At 42.6% G+C, this 16569-nt stretch overlaps 1 protein-coding gene across 1 annotated transcript in view; it reads right to left on the bottom strand.

Moving 5' to 3' along the window:
* Nucleotides 1–405: 405 nt before the first annotated feature.
* The window catches only part of CCDC174 (coiled-coil domain containing 174), a 1254027-nt gene continuing 1237863 nt past the window's right edge, over nucleotides 406–16569 (bottom strand). The window contains exon 11 of the mRNA XM_044078610.1: nucleotides 406–865. Coding sequence (XP_043934545.1) covers nucleotides 576–865 — 290 coding nt within the window. The 3' untranslated portion in view covers nucleotides 406–575. The remainder of the gene's footprint in view (nucleotides 866–16569) is intronic.

The raw sequence follows: 16569 nt of genomic DNA, 5'->3' as shown, positions 1-16569 counted from the left end.
AGGTGATATAAGCTCTATGATTACCTCAGGGTGAGAGTGGCTACAGAGATGGAGGAAAGGCACCCAGGATGTGACTGAAGGTTAACTGCAGTGGGAAATGTTTATTTTAACTAAATAGCTTCATTTCTTTCCTATTTATCATCCTGAATTACATTACACAAGACAGCCCACTGATGGGGCATATTTTAATTATGGTCTGTACATTTGTATGAAAACTTTAGTACTGAATTGTAAATTACTTGCTGATGGACTAAAAAGTTAATGTTTTTCCTAGTAGAGGGATACAGATTAACCTCATTTACAAACAAGTATGCTAGTCCCTCTATATGCACCATCTTTCATGCTTCAGTGTTTATGATGTAGAAAGAAACTATATTCTGAAAAACAAGTACTCTTGAGACATACTCGAGTCACAGTAATTCATTACTCACAGATTCAGTGTTACTGACAGAACAGTATATACAGTTTATACAAGCTAAGAAGCTAGAAAAACACTGCATTGTCTTTGTTTCTGACAAGAGAAACCGAATGACACTAGAAGACCATCATCCTATTAGAAAAAAAATAAATATCTCTTAGGAAGAGTGTCTGTAATATGACAGCAGGTCATCCAGACTCTGGCATGCTGGTGTCTGTCCTTGCTTTGAAGAGGTCTGTGTGGATGTCTTCGGCAACTGGTACTCATGCTGCTGTGAACCTTGTGTTTGCCCTGTGCAAAAAAAATGGCCAGTCCTATTTTTATTCCATTTCTGTGAAAAATTCTGTTTCTTTTGCTCCTTATAGTAAGAAGAAGGCGGGGCAAACTCAGGCTCTCTTTCATCTCTGGGGTCAGGACGAGACTTGGTCCAAGCACCAAATAACAGTTCTGTAAACAGAAAAAAAAAAAAAAAAATTACAAATGCAGGAATAAACTGAAATATTGCATACAGTGCAACCTATGTATAGAATATTATAACATCTGTCCATCTAATGCATCATTTGCTTTAAGGTCCTCTTAGCACTCCTCCTTAATACAAGCTTTTCATATCCTTTACTCTTGCTTTTGGATCAAAAGCTTTGTAACTGTTGTTTTGTTTACATTATACAGAACTGTTTCACACACATTCTACTGCCCTATTATTCTTCCATGCTCTACTTGTAACTTGTTATTCTCTGGTCTACTGGCACCTTTATATATCATCAAGCACTACCATGAGTAAGCAATTACAAGTCAGCTAATCAGGATTCTAATATTTTATATTCAGCAATAAGGTAGGGCCTATGGGGAATACAAAGACATTCTGGGCTACTTCTCTAGCTGACCAAAAATGAATCATGCATAAAACAGCAAGGAGCTATACATGAAGGTCAGGTGATGACTTCCATGTAAGGCCACGGATGACACCTGTTCCGTTATCAGCAGAACACTCATGGGTTCAGCTACCTCATCCTGTTGCCCGCTCTGTAAAGTAGTGGGACTTTAAAAGTTCTGCTTTTCAGCTGCTTGGAATCGTCACAGAAAAGCCACAGAAACATCAGTTTTTTTTCCACGGCAATTTGGTTAGGTCACCAACCCGGACATACAGGCAGGGCTATTCCTTGTTAGGTCCAGGTGTTGTAAATCATGCAGCAATTGGCTGCAACTTGTGAAGGGGGCAGGGACTGAGCCAGGAAAAGCCCTACAAAGGTTGCGGCTGTAGAGTGGCTTTTTATTAGCACTTAGCGACTAGGATTTATTTTGTTTTTTTCAGCCAGAGCCTGCAAGCCAGCAAGCTACTCTAGCAGCCAGAGCTAGAGCCAGTAAGCTACTCTAGCAGCCAAAGTCAGCCAGCCAGCCACTCTAGCAGCCATAGTCAGCCAGCCACTTCAACAGTCACAGCCAGCCAGCCACTCCAGCAGCCAGGAAGCCAGCCAGCCAGCCACTCCAGCAGCCAGGAAGCCAGCCATCCATTCCAGCACAGTAGCTAACTAGCCCAGCAAAGACTATAATTGTAGTGGTAATTATGTACAAATAGTATTTTATGGCTCTACCTTTTTAAAATGGGAATATTGAGTTTTATTTCAATTTAACTTTTAGTGTTTACAGGTAAATGGGGTGCACTGTACAGTATTTAAATCTGTGTAGTGGTTATTTTCGGATATGCAAGTAGTAGTTTTTAAAGGTATAAAAAGAGTGCATGTGTAATTTAATCTGTAATTGCTGTGGTGGTTTGGGATGATTTGGAAGTATTAGTTTTTAAAAACCAAAATGTGTGTACGCATTTTTTTACTTCTGGTGGGGGCAGTCTTCACGGATAAATGTAGTGTGACTGATATACTTCTATTGCTATTGTGGCTGTTTCAGGGTACTTTGCTTTTACACGTGGAAATGTTTCAGAACAGTTTTCACTTTTTTGTGAGGAAATGAGTGCAATTTATTTTTTAATGCTGTCTTCAAGAAGGTAAGATAAACTGCTTTGGGTACCTTTTTATAGTGTTATAGTTCCTGCAAGTCACCACTAAACAACTTTTAAAAGTGAAAATGTCCATGTGTGTATAACTTTTTATTTTTTGAGGGGACATGCTCATAGGTAAATGTAGTGCATTTGATATTCTACTAGGTACATGTTGTGGCTGTTTCAAGACAGTTTTCTTTTATGAGTGGAAATGTGTGTATTTTATTTTTATGCTGTCTTTAATAAGTTTAAAATGTACTGCTTTGATTATAGTGGGAATATGGCCATGCTGCTGTTACTTGGGCCTGTTCTGTACTGTATCGTTGTGCTGTGTAAATTACTGCTATAGTTTATTTTTATTTTTCTTATTAATTGCTGTGTTTGCGGCTAAATGGGGTCTGCTGTGCATTGTAATTAATTTTAGACTAGCTGTTTAGTGATGTCTTTCAAAAAGTGCTTTTAAAGGGGAAAATGCTTAACTTTATTTTTTTTTGGGGGGGTAGGCATGTTCAGAAGTTAACGTAGTGCATTTGGAATTGTGCTAAAACATGTCATTGTTGTTTCAGGATAGTTTGCTTTTATAAGTGGAAATGTGTGTATTTTGTTTTTAATGCTGTCCTCAATAAGTTTAAAAAATACTGCTTTGATTATAATGTGATTATGGCCAGTGCTGCTGTTTGGCCTGTTCTTTATTGCATCTTTGTGCTGGTATATTAGTGCTATAGGTTTATTTATTTTTTTCTTAGTTGTGTTCAGAGGCAGATGGGGTCTATGAGATCTGCTGTGCATTCTAATTCATTTTAGAGTTTTTTAGTGATGATTTGCAAGAAGTAATTTAAAGTGAAAATGTGTGTATAACTATTTTTTGGAGGGGCGGGGGCATATTCAGTGGTAAACATAATGCATTTGGTGTTCTACAAGCTGTGTTAAGGTCAGGTTGTCAATGGTTAAAATGCCCCCCCCATTATGTCTTCTACTATTCTACCTTTTAAAATGGTTTATAATGTTAATTCCCTTCTGCGTCATTCCTTAGGTTTTCAGTGAATCTATGTCAAAGAACTACTTTACAAACTGCTTCATGTTTCAGATGATGTGATGAAACTTTTCAGCCACTTCTCAGGTTCTGCCATAAGGACCAGTTTTTATGATGGTTTTCAGGTGTCAGTTCTTTCAAAATGTTTCTAGCCAGTTCTTTCACATGCCATTATATTATTCCATCTTACTAACAATGTTTTGCTAAATATGTTGCATATCAGGTAAGTAGAGATTCAGGAAAGGAAAGAGCACAGTCTACTGCCAACAAGTGAATGTGGAAGTGGCAGGATGTTTGGAAAATGGAATTCGATTGGATCGAGAAATGCAATGATGTAAAAGCATTCTGCAGGTACTGCAAAAAGGAATTCCTAGTCACCATGGTGGAAGAAATAATGTTGCATGACACAAAGCAACTGAACAACATAAGACTGCTATTCGTAAAGCAAAATCCAGTCACCTACTGACAAAGTGGGCAAGGAATACAAACCTTGAGGAGCCAGAACTTAAGATCATTGCAGCAGAAGCTTCTGAGGTATTCCATGCTTTTAAGCACAATATTTCCTAGAACAGTTTGGACTCTACAGTAATATTGGGCAGCCAGTTGTACAGCGACTTGGACATCACAAAAAAAAAAACTATCTTGTGGAAGAACCAAGGCTAAAGCCACTGCTGAAAATGTTTTTGGGACTACACTGAGTGGAATGCCTCCTGCATGACCTTTAGAAACCAGGCAATTAATTTGCATTATCATCACAAGGTTCCAACAAGGGAAACAAAATTATTTATATTTGTAGCGAGTTATTTTTCCAAAGAAAAAAGGGTGGTGAATGGTCTTTTGGACTTCTATGAAGATCCTGATGAATTTGCCCAGGCTATATCACAACAGATTTTGAACATTATGTAAAACTACTGCTTGCCCGGGAACAGCATTTCAGCATATGGGGCTGATAACACCAGTGTGAACTATGGAAAGAAATCTGCTGTGTATACCAGATTAAAAGAAAAGTGCCCGTCACTCCAGAAGGCTAACTGTGTTGCCCACATTATTCATAATGCAGCCTAAAAAGGTGCAGCACAACTACCTTATGATGTGGAAGTGTTTGTGATGAAACTTTTCAGCCATTTCTCAGGTTCTGCCACAAGGACCAGACTTGAAAAACTTTGAGTTTTGTGGCATGGAATTTATTTATTTATTTATTTATTGTCATTTGTTAACCGGGTTAGTCCAACTGGGCTTTTGGCCCATTTTCAGTGGAGACCCGAGAAGAAAAGCTCCAGAAAATTGTATAATAGTACATTGATTGCATGCAGAAGTATAGTACTAACACAGTTGAAGGATTTACAAAGCTGTTAATAATAACAAAGTTGAGTATAGAAGAGAACAATTACAAAGCTGTTAATACATAAAATACATACATGAAGTTCTATCATCAAAAACAAGAAGTTATGTACTCACCATAACGTTCGATGTATGTAGTCCATCTCGCCTCACATTCTTACCCGTGGGTTCGGAGCCGAATATCGGCTCCGACTCGGCCGATTTTACTAGCTCGAAGTCTCTCATCGCTGGGCTAAGTGGGTATCCCATGGTGCACTGCTCCATATCCCCAGATCTAGTTTGCTGCGAAAATCATTTGTACTCCATATACACATCACATCCACATAAAAAATAAGCTAATCAAGGGGACTCTGTAGATGACAACCTAACCTCCAAATCCTCCAGGAAGGGGGAAGGTGGGAGGGTAAGTAAGAATGTGAGGCGAGATGGACTACATACATCGAACGTTATGGTGAGTACATAACTTCTTGATGTTATGTAGTCCTATCACACCTACATTCTTACCCGTGGAATAGCGTCCCTAGCACCTACATCCTGGGTGGCTCATAGGAAAATACTCCTGAGAACTGTGGAGCCAAAGGAAGACCTGCCCCTGGATACCACATCCAATTTGTAATGAGAGACAAAAGTGTGAGTAGAAGCCCAAGTAGCTGCAGCACATGTATCATCTATTGACAATCTAGCTTGATAGGCTGTGGATGTAGAAACAGCCCTGGTAGAATGTGCCTTGACTGGAAATGGCAGATTTTTACCTCCTGCTTGATAGATGAAAGAGATACAACTGGCTATCCATGTAGACAGCATGACCTTGGATATCGGAGAACCCATTCGGTTTTCCGAAAAGGAGACAAGGAGTTGGTCAGATTTCCGGATATCTTTTGTCCGGTGTAGATAGAAGCGTAACTGTCTATGTACATCCAATTGGTGAAATCTAAATTCTGCCTTGTTAGAAAAGTGGGGGAAGAAAACAGGCAACTCAATGGACTGACTCATGTTAGACATGGAAGCCACTTTAGGTAGGAACGAGGGGTTTGGTCTAAGAGAGACCCTATCTTTATGGAAGATTAAATATGGGGGTTTGATGGAGAGGGCTTGAATTTCCGAAACCCGCCTCGCTGACGTGATTGCTGTTAAGAATGCTGTTTTCCATGTCAAGAATTTTAATTCACAAGTAGCTGCAGGCTCAAACGGTGGTAAAGTAAGGGCTTGTAGAACAAAATTGAGATCCCAGGGCATGATAGGTTTGGACACTGGAGGACGAAGCAACAGAGTACCTTTAAGGAATGCTTTGCATAGTCTGTGTGCCATGAGACTAGGTTCATTTGCTACGTGGAAATTAGATATTGTCGCCAGCTGAACTTTGATGGTGGCTGATGCGGACCCCTGATAGAAAAGCATAGACAAGAACTCCAGAACTGAATCTATTGGAGCTGTGTAAGGATCAATGCCTCTGGTGTGTGCCCAGATACAGAACCTTTTCCATTTACTAGAATAAATCTTTCAAGTGGATGGTTTTTGAGAGGACGATAATATATGGACCACTTCCGGTGAAAAATTATGATGTCTGACTAACGATGGAAGTGGAGTAGCCAGGCTGTCAACCGGAGGGTCATCAGAGAGGAGTGGAACTGTCCCGAAATGTGTGTCAGTAAATCTGGTTGAGGGTCCAGAATCCAAGGAGTGTCCATAATGTATGGTTGAAGAAAGGGGAACCAGACTTGACGAGGCAGTGTGGAGCAATCAGAATCATTCTGCTTCCCAAGGATTGCGCTTTCTGAATCACCCTTGACATCAGGGGAAATGGAGGGAAAGCATAAAGCAGACCGGAGGGCCAATCGTGAACCAGAGTGTCCCTGGTTGATCCCCCTGTGGGGGGATCAGAGTGAAGTAGTTGCTGCATTTCGCATTGAGAGGGCTGACAAAAAGGTCACAGCAAGGCTGACCCCATATGAAGATTCGCTCTGCAACCAGGCGATTCAGGGACCACTCATAAGGCATCAGGATAGCTCTGCTTAGCCTGTCCGCTATTACGTTGGACTTCCCCAGAATGTGCGTTGCCACCAGAAACCATTGGGAAGCTATTGCCCAATGCCACACTCGCATAGCCTCTCTGCACAGAGCGGAAGACCAGGTGTGTATCGCAATTGTCCCTAGAGGAAGAACCTTCTGAAGTGCCTGCAACGCAAGAAGCACTGCTCTCATCTACAGGACGTTTATATGCAAATGTATCTCGTGTTCTTGCCACGTGCCTTGGACTGTCCTGCCAAGATAATGCCCCCCCACTCCATCTGGGAGGCGTCCGTGGTCACCGTGGCAATAGGGACGGGTGGAACGAAGGGCTTTCCCCCATTCAAATTGTTGGTGCACAACCACCAATGGAAGTCCTGCTTGCACCTGTCCGGAAGTAAGATGGGATGAGATAGTGGGAGTCTTTGGAGAGACCATTAACAAAGAGGAGCCACTGAAGAAGTCTCATGTGTAATCTTGCTAGAGGAACCAACATGATAGTTGCTGCCATGGTCCCTAGGAGTTGGAGAATCAGTCTTGCCTTTGCTTGTCTCAGGGGCATCAGCATGTGTATTTGTTGTTGTAATACTGTGATCCTTTCTTGTGGTAAAAATGCTCGCATTCAAATGGTGTCTAAATCTGCTCCTATAAAGGTGGCATGCTGTGAGGGCAATAAGATTTTTCCCAATTTATTGTTATGCCCAACTGGTGACCTAGATTGATGGTAGCGTCCCTGGTTTGAACTAGTTGATGCCTGGTGGGGGCGGTAAGGAGCCAGTCAACCAGGTATGGAAACACCTGGAATCCCTGACATCTCAAGTGAGCCGTCACCACTGCCATACATTTGGTGAACACCCTAGGGGCTGTGGTGAGACCAAAGGGCAGGGCTCACAACTGGAAGTGACTGGCTCTCAGCCGGAAGCGTAGGTGACTCCTGGATGCTCTGTCCATTTTGACATGGTAGTAAGCATCCTTGAGGTCGATGGAGCACATCCATACCTCCTCTCCCAACAATGGGAGAATCGATTGTAGTGTGACCATACGGAACTTGGACTTGTGTACGTGATTCTTGACTTGGCTGACATCTAGTAGGGGTCTCAGGTCCCCTGTTCTTTTTGGCACCAAAAAGAATTTTGAGTAAGTCCCTAATCTGATTTGGTCTGAGGGGACACGTTGGATAGCTCCTTTTTCTAGCAGCTGCGAGACCTCTGAGGCTGCTTGATCCTTTTGACTGGGTGGTATGTCCGGGATTTTTCTGATTGGCGGGGGTACTGAAGAGAATGGAATGAGGTAACCTCTGGAAATTATCCGTAATACCCATCGGTCCTGGGTAATTCTTGCCCAAGCTTCCGGGTATAAGGAAATTCGACCCCTGACTGGCTCCGGATAAGCGCAGTCGGGCACACCCTCAGGAATGAGAGTATGGAGAACCACAGAAGGAATCACGGTCTCCTGAATTGTGAGGGCCCCCTCTGCCTCTGGGGCGACGTCTCCCTGAATAACCCCCCTTCCCTGCCTCTGGAGGGGGGGGGGGGGTTCACCTTGTGTGGCAGGAAAAAACCTCTGTGATTTCTTGAACCACATCTCCCCCCCCTGCTGGGCCTTGAGATAAGGCCTATAAGGAAGGGAAAAACGGACCCCTACGGCAGACAGGGTCTTTCCCTCTTGCTTGCACCTGGTGAGGGTGTTTTTCACTTTGGTCCCAAACAAGGAGGAACCATCAAAGGGGGCGTCAGTGAAGGAAGACTTGAAGGCCTCCGCAAAGTGACACAGGCGCAGCCAGGCTTGCCTCCTAAGGGCGACCCCTGAGCTCGCTGCCCTACTCACTCCCTCGGCTGCATACGAAATGAGCCGCATGGATGAGCTGACAATGGAGTTAAGGGTAGAGACCTGGGCGTTAGCCGACTGAGCCACCGCCTCAGGAAAGTTACCCGCAAGAGTATCTCCTAACTCTTTTAGGAGATCTCTCTGGAGCCGAGTGAAATGAGATAAGTAATTCAGCGACCGCAAGGTAAAGGTCGCTGACGAGAGGGTACGCTTCCCGTAACGGTCCATGGTCCTAGACTCCTTGTTAGGAGGATGGACGAATGAAGAAGACTCTGCTACTTCTTTCAGGGTGGCTGCCGCCACCACCATGGCATCTACAGGGACACCTTTAGACAGAAAGTCTTTGCCCTGGGGGGGGTGGAAAGAAATTTGTTGGGACGCCTGGGCATGGGCTCCACAGAATCAGGATTCTCCCACACTCTTCGACAAATCATGTCAAGGAGTTCGTAGAAGGGTGGAGACACCCAGGAGGCGGAGGGTTGAGCACTGAAAGCCTTAAGGAATACTGACTCCTCATCAGAAGGGGCTTTGGAAGGCCAGTCACCTCTTTGTTTCAGTATCTCCAGGATGTCGGAGAAGGAAACATCATCAGAGGATGACTTGGGATACCCCTCCGATTCCTCGAGGTCAGTATCAGAGGTGAGGGACTCGTCTTGGGAGTCTATGTGCTTCCTCTTGCACGTTTTCTTTCTGGGGGGCTCCTCAGGCACCAACTCTGAGGGACCCTCAGAAATTTGGGGACCACTCGTGGGGGTATCCCTAGGCTCTGGTGCTCTGCTGTCCATGGATGGGTGGTGAACAGAAGCTCTCACCGGAGTGGTGGGGGACAGAGTGACCAACCCGCCTGATGTAGCTGATGACCTGGCCAGCGCAGTCCGCATAGCCTCGAAGGCTGGCCCCCCTGAGTCCGGGGTGCGACCAGTCTCTGAGGTCATGACAGGAATCGGAGTTCCCCGAGCCGAAGCACAGAGAGGGAGACTCGGAACCGAAATAAGTGCTGAGATGTCCCCCTCGGGCCCGACCGTAGAGTCCCGAGTCCCGAACCCCGATGACAGAGCTGACGGGGTTGGAGCTGATGTCGGTACCGATGGAGCCGAATGGGGCATCGGAACTGGCCTAGAAACATCACGCGGCGCGGAACACTCTGGCTCCGAATACAGAGACGCGCTCGGAGGAGTAATGATCAAAGAAGGTGTCGGGACGGGCTCCGGAGCCGACTGGGTCGGAGCCGAAAACAATTTTGCCAAAACCGGTGACTGAAGGAGCTTCTGAACCACCCTATCCACATCCACATCTGAAAGGGTCCTGGAGGATTTGGAGGACAGGATTGGAGAATGCAATCTCTTCTCAGGAGAAGTAGGTTTGATACTAGGTGATCAGCTTCTAGGAGGTTCCAATACAATTGGAGCCGACGCCGGTTCCATAGATATCGATCCTTCCTGCGGCCCCGAGGACAGTGGAGCTGAGGAGGTCGATGCAGTTTTAGTCATCTTCTCCGGAGGCTCCGATGAAGCTGACAGAGCCAGAGATCTCTTTTTTGGCTTGCCAGATTTAGACTTGCCACGGGAAGCCGAATCCATACCATCTTCAAAAGAGGGTTTCAAAAGTCCCTTTAAGATTAGTTTATTTTTTCTCTCTGGAGAACTCTACAGCTGAAAGCATGACAAAAGCTGCAGGATTCCTGCAGATGGATGGCTCCTAAGAAGTAGACACAAATAGAATGTCCATCGGTTATGGACATTTTGCACCCACATTTTGAACACTTATTAAATCCTGAAGGTTTATGCTCCTTCGTATCCTTAGACATTTTAATTGCTGAGCCCACAACACAAAAACCAAGTCAATACAAGAACAGGCGTTCAACTCTATAAAGGCGGGGATGACACTGAGGTAAACAAGACTAAAGCCACGATCAAACTGTACTCAACTCTAGCACAATATCAACAAAGGAACAGAAGGAGAGGGTAGCCAAAACCTCTAATTTAAATGGTTTGGTAAACACAGAAGGAAACAGAGGAGAACTAGGCCCTCTAACTGAAACGGGCCTAGCCCGGGGAACAGTAAGAGGGATACCACACAAAAAACTCACAAAAATTCACAACAACCAAGCCTAACACACCAGACAAAAATAGACAGTTTTAAACAATAGCTATGAAAATAGCTTTTGATTGAATCAAACTTCTCTTAAATCAAGAAAAGAAGGTACTTAGCCACAGCCAAGTGAGACCACGTCCTAGCTACACGAGCGGCACGAGATCTGGGGATATGGAGCAGTGCACCATGGGATACCCACTTACCCCAGCCAATGAGAGACTTCGAGCTAGTAAAATCGGCCAAGTCGGAGCCAATATTCGGCTCCGAACCCACGGGTAAGAATGTAGGCAAGATAGGACTATATAACATCATTTCTTTTTCTTCTTCTTCTTCAGGATAGTGTGTAGCAAAGTGTGAGACAGGAGAGGGAGACTAGGTGGGTTTATGACAAGAGCAAGTCTTGGAGTTAAGTAGAAAAGTTTTTAGTTCATTTTTAAAGTCGGTGTAGTTGGTAATGGATCGTAGGCTAAGGGGGAGTTTGTTCCAAGCATTGGTGACAGTATGTTTATAGAGTATTTTCCCAATAGATTTGTTTGGTTGATATATGTCTAGTAGCTGTTGGTTTGATGTATGGAGGGTCCGGGACGGAGTATAGGTGGAGACTAAGGGTGAGAGAGAGATGGACAGAAAGAGGGTTTGTAGAGAATAGAATGTGGTATTTGAAACTGAGATAGAAGCAGTTGTTGAGATAGAAGCAGTTGTAAAGTTTACTTACTGTTACAACAGAGTAATGTGTGTATTTTTGCAGTAATGCTTCACTTTTACTGTTAAAGCTTCATAATTTAAATGGTTTGTGAGATTTCAGTACACTGTAATAACTTCACACTGTTGTACCCATAATCAGACCTCCCAACCGTTCCGAATTACTCGGTTTTTACCGAGTTTTGGGGTCCAAATGAAGGGGTGCCACGATTCCCGAGTGGCACCCCTTCATTTCCGATTTTTCTTTAGCTTTTTTAAAATTTTCACGCTGTCGGAGCTGACGTCATCACGTGCGCAATGACGTCAGCGCTGTCAGGCAACCAGCCAGTCAGAATTGAGCTCAAGGAGCTCGCATCATCATTTCCGGCTGGAAAGCTGCCGGTTAAGTTAATGGCGGGAATTGCAAGCTGGCAGGCCGAGGATTGGGATTGATGGCAGCCGCGGCATTGAAACGGAGCCGGGATTGGGATTGATGGCAGCCGTGAATGAATGAAATGGAGCCGGGATTGATGGCAGCAACATGGGGAACAGAAGAGGGCCGAGTCGGGCAGCAACAGAGGACTCAGGGTAAGGAATAACTACACTACTAGTGTGTGTGTGTGTGTGTGTGTGTGTGTGTGTGTGTGTGTGTGTGTGTGTGTGTGTGTGTGTGTGTGTGTGTGCTATAGCAGTACTGTTCTTCAGGAAAGTTTTGCTTTCTGAACTGTTATTTGTCTTCAGGTTAAGACTAACATCTTGCTTTTGAAACAGTTCTTCATTTATTCTGATTGAGTAACAGAAACACAACCTTTAATCTTGTGAAGACATCTTGAATTCATCTTATCTGATTTTTAAACAGTTTCTGTAGTTTGGATTTCTGTGTAGTCATTTGAACTGATCATTTGCCCACATTTTCTGGTTTATTGGTTATCTTTTTGGAATTTCTAGTTTTGGTTGCCTTGGTTTCAAACACTTAAGTTGAGGTTAACGAACTTAAATGATTTGTTCTTATTTCCCTAAGCTTCATGGTATATAGAAATCTCAGCACCATGTATTTGTCCCACAAGTTATTTGGAGGATGTGTGCTGACTTACTCCACTGTCTTCTGCAGCTGTGACAACCTGTACTTGTGCAAATCAAGCTCTGTTCATCTTTTTAATGTGTTTTGCAGAAATACCTTCTGTAAAATTATTTCCCCACTAGAAAGCAGCTGCAAAGAAATAAACGAGTTGTATAAATATGAAACCAAACTAAAAGGGAACAGTTCCATACTGTTATTTTTTTTCTTCCCTTTAAACAAGCCCTAAGTGTACAACATATGAAGGAAATGTAGTTTAAATAGCACTTTCACAGATTTTTTCCCTATACACTGTTTCACAAAATACCAGTCTTGACTTTTGAAATTTCTTATTTTCTTTTGGTACTTCCCACATAATCTTTGACATGATAGAGGCTTGGGGAGTTGGCTACTGTTAAGACCCTAAAATGTACTCTGGCAACTTTCTGAATATAGCTAGATAGTAAGTTTCACCAACATGGTGTCCTCTAATGCAGACATTGTGTGTGTATGTGAGAAAATGCCCCCATATAATACACTTGGTGGCTAGAGGTATTCAGGCTCAAACCCTGTACCTTTAGTACAGGGTAAAAAGAGCCTACTATCCCTAGCCACCACCATTTCTGAGTGAGTTGAGAGCTATGATGAGAAGTGAGAACATTTTTTTTCTCTAACAGTTGGAAGTTTATGTTCTGAGCTTTGTCCAGATTTTTTTTTGTACTAAGAGTTGAGAGAGCTATGATGAGAAGTAAGAACATCTTTTTTTGTGTGCTAAGAGTTTAGAGCTATGATAAGAAGTGAGCACACAATTTGTATTCTCCTATTATTGTTTTTGTGCTAAAAGTTGGTGAGTGAGAAGTGAGAACTGAATTTGTATTCCCCCATTATTGGCTTTGTTGTTTGTCCATGTTTTTTGTGTTGAGGTTAAGAGCTATGTTGAGAAGTGAGAAATGAATTCACTAAATGATGGCTATTAAGTTTCAGTCTTCCTATTTTTCAGGCAGCTGCTGATGTGAGATAGTGGTATGTTGTTCTGAATATAGTGCATAGAGTCCTGGGTTCAAAACCTGCCAGTGAAATGCATGATGGTAGCACATTTTATTTTAGCAACTTTATGTGTCCCTGGTTTTTGACCTTCTGTCCCGTTTCCCCCCACAAAAAAAAATGAAATTGAAAATAAGTGCGAGACACTGTGCAAGATGCCTAAGGCTTACACTACTGTCATTCTATTTAGAATGTGGGTGTGGAAGCAGACTTTTATGATGGAAAAGTTCTGAATTGGGCAGTTTTGTCATTATTGGTTCATGTGTTTTGTTTCATTGCCTACAGTACAGATTACTGGTAAAATGTTCAAACAATAAATTTAAAATGCGCTCTAACGTATGTGTTGTATTATACAAGGAATATAATTTAATAAAGTCAGGAAGGTGTATAAAGAAAAGAACACATGTATGTTTCTTGTTTTGTGTGCAAGGGGACATTGACTTGAAAAAAGATACCTGGTGTCAAAGCCATGGCCTGAAACTCAATGCCAAAAAGTGTATAGTCATCCCCTTTGGTAAAAACTCTGTACCCATGAACTACCACATAGCTGGTAGTCTACTTAATGCCGAAAATGTGATAAGAGACCTTGGGACACAGGTGGACAGTAGTCTCTCCTTTGATAATCACATCGCCACAGTGGTCAGGAAATCCGTCTACGTGGCTCATCTCATCACAAAAGGATTCTCATCCAGAAAATAAGAGGTAATTGTTCCCCTCTACTCATCACTCATTAGACCCATTATAGAGCACAACGCCCCTTTTGGTATGTACCTCACAAGACATCTACAACAACTGGAAAGACCACAGAAATACCTCACAAAGAGGATTACTGGCCTCAAACATATGCCCTATGCAGACCGTCTCAAAAAACTACAGCTTTACTCCATCGCATATCGCCTACTCAGGGGCGATCTCTGCCTAACATACAAAGCTATGTCAAACCCAGAGCTGTTGGACATGCTCCACTTAAAGAAATCCCAATCCCTCCGAGCTACACACTCTAGGGACCTTAACCTTGTCACCACAATAAACAGAACATGCTGGAGGGATAGATTCCTGTCCCAGAGACTTCCCATACTCTGGAACAGACCACTTATGTCAAACAGAGCTCCTCATTAGCACTCTTCAAGAAAAATCTTGATGACTGGATGGGAAATGGGAAATTCACCCCGGGGATCACTTCTGTGGCTCTGCTCGACAGGGGCACAGGAAAATAATTTTCTTGGGTGGCGAAAGCCAGGGTACATTTTTTGGCTAGGCTTGTATGGGCCCTAGGGCCGATAGCCTAGTACCTACCTATGAACCTATGAACAGCCCAAAGGTAATCTTTATCCACCACTGGCCAGATGCATTTTCTTTGGATGTGGTGTGGGTTTCAATGCTGTTTCAATGAATGTGAGTTTCAAGGGCAAAGTTTAATGTCAAGCCTATTTTCATTGTGAGACAGTATTGCTTTGTTTACCAGATGATGTCTTTTAGTGTTTCTGCATTATTGTGCTGTAAAATGTAAAAATAAAATTCAAATCATTGTAGAAGTAAAGCAGTATGCATACATCAGTGTTTATGGTAAATGGGGCAAAATAGCCAGGTAACAGGACACCGGAATGTCTGCAGGGGGACTCTGGTGCCATGTTTTGGTTGTCTGTTCTTCAATTTGCATTCAAAAGTTGGTATCCCACAATTCCATTGGAATGGGTGGGGTTACATAATTATGTATGCAAACTAGATGTTAATCAGCGTACAGATTTGTACCTATTTTTCATGGGCCTTGTCCAGATTTTTGATGTTTTCAGGTTGAGAGGTATGCCCATAATCTCCTTCAACACTCCTGTGGTGATATCATGGTGGGCGTGTGGCCAGTGTCATACTGGCCACACCCCCATGTCTCACTTTGGCCTGCTTAAAAGGAACAAAGGGGCACAGAGCAAGCGACCACTATATTATGTTATACAGAAATCATTCGTTCCTCAGAATAAATCCACAGTCGAGTTGCTGATGCGCAGATAAAGACGTTTATTCAATAAGTTAAAATCACAATCAGATAAGCGCTTTCGTCTCTGCTAATTCAGAGAATTCTTCAGATAACAAATAATAATGACCTACTTAAATATAAAACAAATCAACTATGTCATCAGTACAACGCCCCAAATTAATATAGCATGCCCACCAGCACACTAAATTCATTACAAGACTTAAAATAAAATTTAAAAGATGGTATAACATATACCATAAAAACAGGGATAATAAATATTTTAAATAAATGTACATTAGGTAAAACCTACAAAGTGTAACATATAAAATTCATATAAAAGTATTTAATACAATAATTTCATCTTTCTAATGCTTTCAACTTTATAATTTAACTTCATGTATCTGATGTTGTCTTTTTCATCTGATTCAACAATTTATTTATCCTTTGTTGATTGAGTTAGTTCCACTAGGCTAGCAGCCTCTTTTCAGGGGAGACTCGAGGTGGTATTTATACTGCTGGGAAATTTGGCCAAGCTACCAATTCTAGAAAGGATATTCCTAAATATGATGCAGCCAATGGATGCACGAGATATGGACTGTATATACAACTTGTAGTGCAACACAGAGGTATGGACAGCAAATGAAGAAGCTACAGAACATATCACATCACAACATATCACATCAATGGGAACCCTACAGAAAAAAAGCAGTAGAGGTTGCCACCTCTTTGGTTAGCCAGGTAAAGTGAATCTCATTTTTTCATAAAGGCAATACAGTTGCAAAGCCATCTGGGCAGTGTTACCTTTGAAGCTCCTTGACCCAGTTTAGCTTTTGAAAATGCAAAAATAGTCGATCAGATTTTCTGATATCCTTTGTTCTGTTTTACATAAAGTTTGAGTTGACAATGAACATTCACCAGATGTAAGGTATATTCTCCCTTGTTTGAGAACTTTGGGCAAAACTCTGGAAGATTAATGGTTTGATTGAGATCTGCTTCAGAGGCTACCTTTAGATGGAAATGTGGATTTATCTTTGTGAAATATCAAATAAGGGCAAGATAAGGCTTGCCACTCTTGAGATCATCCTTACTGATGTGAATG

Source organism: Protopterus annectens, chromosome 7.part1, assembly GCF_019279795.1.
Source record: "Protopterus annectens isolate FY-2018-M chromosome 7.part1, PAN1.0, whole genome shotgun sequence".
NCBI lineage: Eukaryota > Metazoa > Chordata > Ceratodontiformes > Protopteridae > Protopterus > Protopterus annectens.
This window is presented reverse-complemented; position numbering and strand designations above follow the sequence as displayed.